We start from the raw sequence: 5,156 nt of genomic DNA, 5'->3' as shown, positions 1-5,156 counted from the left end.
ACTTCAATGCACCGCCACACCCCCTCACACCCCTGAACACAGGATGCCGGCTGAGATGTGATACAGTGTGTTCCAGCAGCTGACCACTCTGGAACGCACTGTTTTTGGTGTGAACAAGCCCAAAAGGTATGAGAGTGCGAGTGGTTAAACCTAAAATAAATGTTTTTCCTGGAGTTGACCCTCAAGAAGTGATGCGATCCTTGTGAATTGCATTTATTTTATCATGACGCCCATTAAAATAACTCTCACAGTGATGACCTTAGACCGGAAATCCAGAGTTGACCACAACTGACGTTTGTGTATTAATAGGATTTATGAAAAATTTGGTGAATCAGCCGCGAGATCGCTCTATAAGTTCTACCCGTCCGTTTTACCCGTGGACGTGAAGCATCTCTGCAGGACAAACCCGGGGCACTTTTTGGCTTACTTGGACAACCTCATCAAAACGAAACCTGAAGAGCAAAGGTATGGAGAAAAGAGGGCAATACCCTTCAGAGGATTTGGGATAAGCCGGTATTGTGCAGACTTCACTAAGGCCCCGTTCACACTGAGCAATTTATCGCGCGGTAATTCCCGCGATTATCGCGGCTATTTACAGCGCGATATTGCTCTCCAATGCATGGGGCTCTGTCCGTCGCTGTCGCGGGTCGTGCGTCGCTACAGCAGGACCCTTTTTTGGAGCGGATTTTGCCGCGATTCTAGCTTGCTCAATGCAAGCATTTGCGCGATATCGCGCAAAATGCAAATTGCGCGACAAACGCGCGATTTGCGAATCGCTCAGTGTGAATGGGGCCCTAGGGGGCGTATTTATAAACAATTTGCAGAGCTATTCACCCTGCGAAATGTCAGATACATTTGTTCTGTGTGAATGAAGCAAAAACAATTGTTATGCGCATATTTTCTTTTTTTAAATTGAATGTAATTTCAGGTAAATGCCCAATTATGGCCACTAGATGGAGCTGAAGAGCATTGGACATAAGTTCTCCTTTTCTACTTTCCTCAGCGCCATCTAGTGGCCATAATGTGGTATTCACCTGAAATTACATTCGACCTGGAAAGAAAATTTACTAAGAACTTTTGTTTTTTTCCCCCTCCATTCACACAGAATGAATGTACATGCAATTTTTGCAGGGCTGATGGCTCTATAAATACACTCCTTAGTGTGACAATTGTTTAGTGGCAATAACTGGAAAGTAGGTGGGAAATAGTCTGATAGAGAACCGTTTGAAGCAATCAAAATTTTAAGGACTGGTCAGCTTCCATTGTTGTGGAATGCACATGAAGAGTAATCGGAACAAAACTATTGAGAGAGAGAATTGCATGTTATCATATCCATCCATCAAATGAAATCTAATAATAGACATTTTTTTTTAATGAAGGCGTCTAAAAGAAAAATGTTGGTAACATTGCATCAGATTTTTCCCCCGGGATAGTAAATATTAGGAAATCTAACATTTTGCAATTGCTACCAGAGCAGGAATAGAGGGGAAATCACCCAATGGGGGCACCTGTCTAGGAGCGTATTGATTTCCTCCATTAGTTAGATTTCATTTTTACTTTGTCGAGTCTCTGGAACAGGAAGTGAAAGGAAATCTCCCCAATTATCTTCAGTACATACTAATTCTTCATATATAGGACTCAGTGGGCTCTATTCAGAAAGCTATAACAAAAGATAACGACCAGGGCCGGATTTCCCACAAGGCCAACCAAGGCCCGGCCTTGGGACAGCAGGGAGTAGAGGGGCAGCAGGGGTGTGGAGTTCCTATCTCCCGATGCCTGGGACATGCAGTTTCCGGGCGGCGGGCGGGTAGTTGTTTTCTACATTTAGCCCTGCTTTGGGCAAGCAGAGCTAAATGTACAGCTCTGCTTGCCCAAAGCAAGTGATCCCGGCGATGTCACTGAGATCACTTGTATGCAGCCTGCAGGTCTGGCATTCTCCATGGGAGGGGGGTTTGGGGGGGGGGGGTTGGCAGGTAGGGGGACGCATTGAGGAACCTGGCCTTGGGGCAGCAGAGAGAGTAAATCCGGCCCTGATAACGACATTTGTTTTTGGAAATATTGATGGTTATTTTCAGCCTAGTCCAATGAGATGTGAAAATGACAGTCACATGACTGATAATAAAGATGTTTATCCTCGTGTGAGGTTTTTGTAAATCGAGCCTCGTGTGCTTGTTGTTGCAGATTATCCCTGTTACAGTCCCTCGCTCAGCCTGAATCCTTAAAGCTAGACTGGCTGCAGCTGGCGGTTTCCCATGATGCACCGCACCCTTCAAGCAGTTTCGACAGCACTGGAAACCCAAAGTGAGTGATCTGGTCACATGACCTCTTCGGAGTAAAATATCCTCAATGCAGTGACACCTACCAATCAAATCCACTTCACCTATTATCAGTTTACCTGAAGACGATTAGTTGAACTTGATGGACCTGTGTCTTTATTCAACCTCAAATACTAATTCTGGAGCAGATTTGCACTGCAGCCAATCAGCTTCTCTCTCTCTCTCATTTTCAAATCTTACCTGAGCAAACTGAACAGAGATGCTGATTGGTTGCCAAGGGCAACTCTGGCTGGCTCTACCTCTGGGTCCGGCCCAGCTCACTGGTTGCCAGGAACTGAGCGGCATACTCTGGCTGGTGTCCCGTCCAGCTCCTGGAAACCAGTGACATAAATGAGCTGGGTTGGACGCCATTCAGAGCACCCCAGGTTGATAAGAACTCTTGGCAACCTGGAACGCTCTGGACTGCAACCGCCTCATTATAGGGACGGCCCTTGGGGAGGGTTCCTCCGCCCTTAGGGTTACCTGAAGCTTATACTTAGCACTTGCGGCTGGTGCGGCCTGCATTAAAGTGATCCTGTCTTTGTTAGTAGTACCGCTTCAGGTGAAACCACGCTCAACAGTCTACAGCAGGGCTAGCCATACTCTGGCCCTCCAGCTGTGGTGGAACTACAAATCCCATGAGGCATTGCAAGATTCTCACAGCCACAGACATGACTCTCGGAGAGAGATGCACCATGGGATTTGTAGTTTCACCACAGCTGGAGGGCCGGAGTTTGGCTACCCCAGGTCTACAGCATACCCCAGCTGCTGGTGCTCACACCGTGATGCAACAAACATCTCTCTTTATTAAATAACAGCCAGCAGGAACACAGCTGACGCGTTTTGCACAACGCTTTCATCAGAGCCCTGCATGTGACAAGCACAGGTTCTCTTTAAAACACCTCGAAGGCGTCACTCAGAAGTACTTTGAGATCCTCCTTTTGGCATTTAAAAAAATAGTGAATCTGTTGACACTAATTGCACATTTCTGTTGTCCGCAGACCCCGCTCGCACTTGTTCACCTGGGGCTACGGACACCTCATGTCTCTCCTGATTAAACTGCCGTCTGACTTTGTAACCAAAGAGAGCATGCTGACCATCTGCAGGACAGCTGGGTAAGGAACGTGTTCCCTCCGTCTTCCGGGTGGAGTCATTCATTGTTCACTTTGGGACTAGACCACACCGGGATTATAACCTCCCACCACTGAGCAGTTAACCCCTTGTAGGCGACGTCAGTGCATTGCATCAACAGGAAGCTGCATTGCTCATCAGCAAAAGATTAAAGTTGTATTAAACCCTCCAGGAGGAAAAATTGCAGCAGGACGCCTGATATTTTGTGCTTCCTGTTTTTTTGTGAGCAGTCTCTGCAACATAATGAGCCTTATAAAAGCTTGGTGTATGTAAATGTCTGCCTATAGGGTGGCTACGTGGCCTTGTAAGGTCTCCCTGGAGTCCAGCGTAGCCACCCTGATGTGCACGCTCCAGGCCAGGACTCCATCTTCACATGCTGCTTGGGGCCGTGCTCAGGGAACACATGCGCATTATGGGCAACAAGCAAGGAATCATGGGAAATGTAGTTCTGATGCATTAGATCACATGTTGAATCTCTGACCTGCTTTGTGGTGAGCTCCCTGACCGTAAGTTTGGGAAAGTGGGACCCAGGGTAGAGATCTTCCAAAGCGAGAAATGGAAGCGTTTACAGCCCCCGGTGCCCAACCTGCGGCCCGAGGGCCACATATGGCTCTTTGGTGTTTGCAGCGCGGCCCTTGGACCCCAGTAGTGGGAGCTTTGATTTGTAAAGGGGCTGCAGTAACAGGGATCTCTAGCAGTCTCATGTAACATATGACCCCAGTCTCTGACTGTCTCCTACAGTATGACTCCGGTCTCCAACCTCCCCTGTAGCATAGTCTATGGCCATTTTCTTTAGTAGGTCTTCAATCTATGACAGTCTTTTGTAGCACTAGACCCCCACACGTTGCCCCCAAATTGGAAACCCCCCCTATATCTTAGACTCCTGCACTCCTATAGGTTGAAAGCCACTGATTTAGACCAAAACAAAGGAAAGTAAAGTTTATTTTACAGGTAGTCAGTTTGAGCTTGAGGATAAAGAGGATTCTGTGCTTTTGGGTTTAATGCGACTTTAAACCTGAACTCCAGGGAAGCGGCTGAATACATGCCTGAAATACCTATCCGGGGACTGTTTTACCTCCCAAAGAATTTGTAAATCTGTTTAAGCATTTCTGGGATCCCGGCATCCCTTATCAGACAGCATAGCACGGGCCTAGACCCTCCAGTACAGCAGAGCCTGGGCCTAGACCCTCCAGTACAGCATAGCCTGGGCCTAGACCCTCCAGTACAGCAGAGCCTGGGCCTAGACCCTCCAGTACAGCAGAGCCTGGGCCTAGACCCTCCAGTACAGCAGAGCCTGGGCCTAGACCCTCCAGTACAGCATAGCCTGGGCCTAGACCCTCCAGTACAGCATAGCCTGGGCCTAGACCCTCCAGTACAGCATAGCCTGGGCCTAGACCCTCCAGTACAGCATAGCCTGGGCCTAGACCCTCCAGTACAGCATAGCCTGGGCCTAGACCCTCCAGTACAGCATAGCCTGGGCCTAGACCCTCCAGTACAGCAGAGCCTGGGCCTAGACCCTCCAGTACAGCATAGCCTGGGCCTAGACCCTCCAGTACAGCATAGCCTGGGCCTAGACCCTCCAGTACAGCAGAGCCTGGGCCTAGACCCTCCAGTACAGCAGAGCCTGGGCCTAGACCCTCCAGTACAGCAGAGCCTGGGCCTAGACCCTCCAGTACAGCAGAGCCTGGGCCTAGACCCTCCAGTACAGCA

General features: G+C 48.8%; 1 protein-coding gene across 1 annotated transcript in view; it reads left to right on the top strand.

Annotated features, from left to right (window-relative positions):
• The window catches only part of HPS5 (HPS5, biogenesis of lysosomal organelles complex 2 subunit 2), a 25,434-nt gene that overhangs the window by 17,202 nt on the left and 3,076 nt on the right, over positions 1-5,156 (top strand). The window contains exons 17-19 of the mRNA XM_018555487.1: positions 310-465; positions 2,182-2,301; positions 3,317-3,430. Coding sequence (XP_018410989.1) covers positions 310-465; positions 2,182-2,301; positions 3,317-3,430 — 390 coding nt within the window. The remainder of the gene's footprint in view (positions 1-309; positions 466-2,181; positions 2,302-3,316; positions 3,431-5,156) is intronic.

The sequence above is a fragment of the Nanorana parkeri genome, unplaced genomic scaffold (genome assembly GCF_000935625.1).
Source record: "Nanorana parkeri isolate BGI_ZX_2015 unplaced genomic scaffold, ASM93562v1 scaffold10, whole genome shotgun sequence".
NCBI classification, from domain to species: Eukaryota; Metazoa; Chordata; class Amphibia; order Anura; family Dicroglossidae; genus Nanorana; species Nanorana parkeri.
The sequence above is the reverse complement of the archived record's forward strand: the minus strand, read 5'-3'. Positions and strand labels throughout refer to the sequence as shown.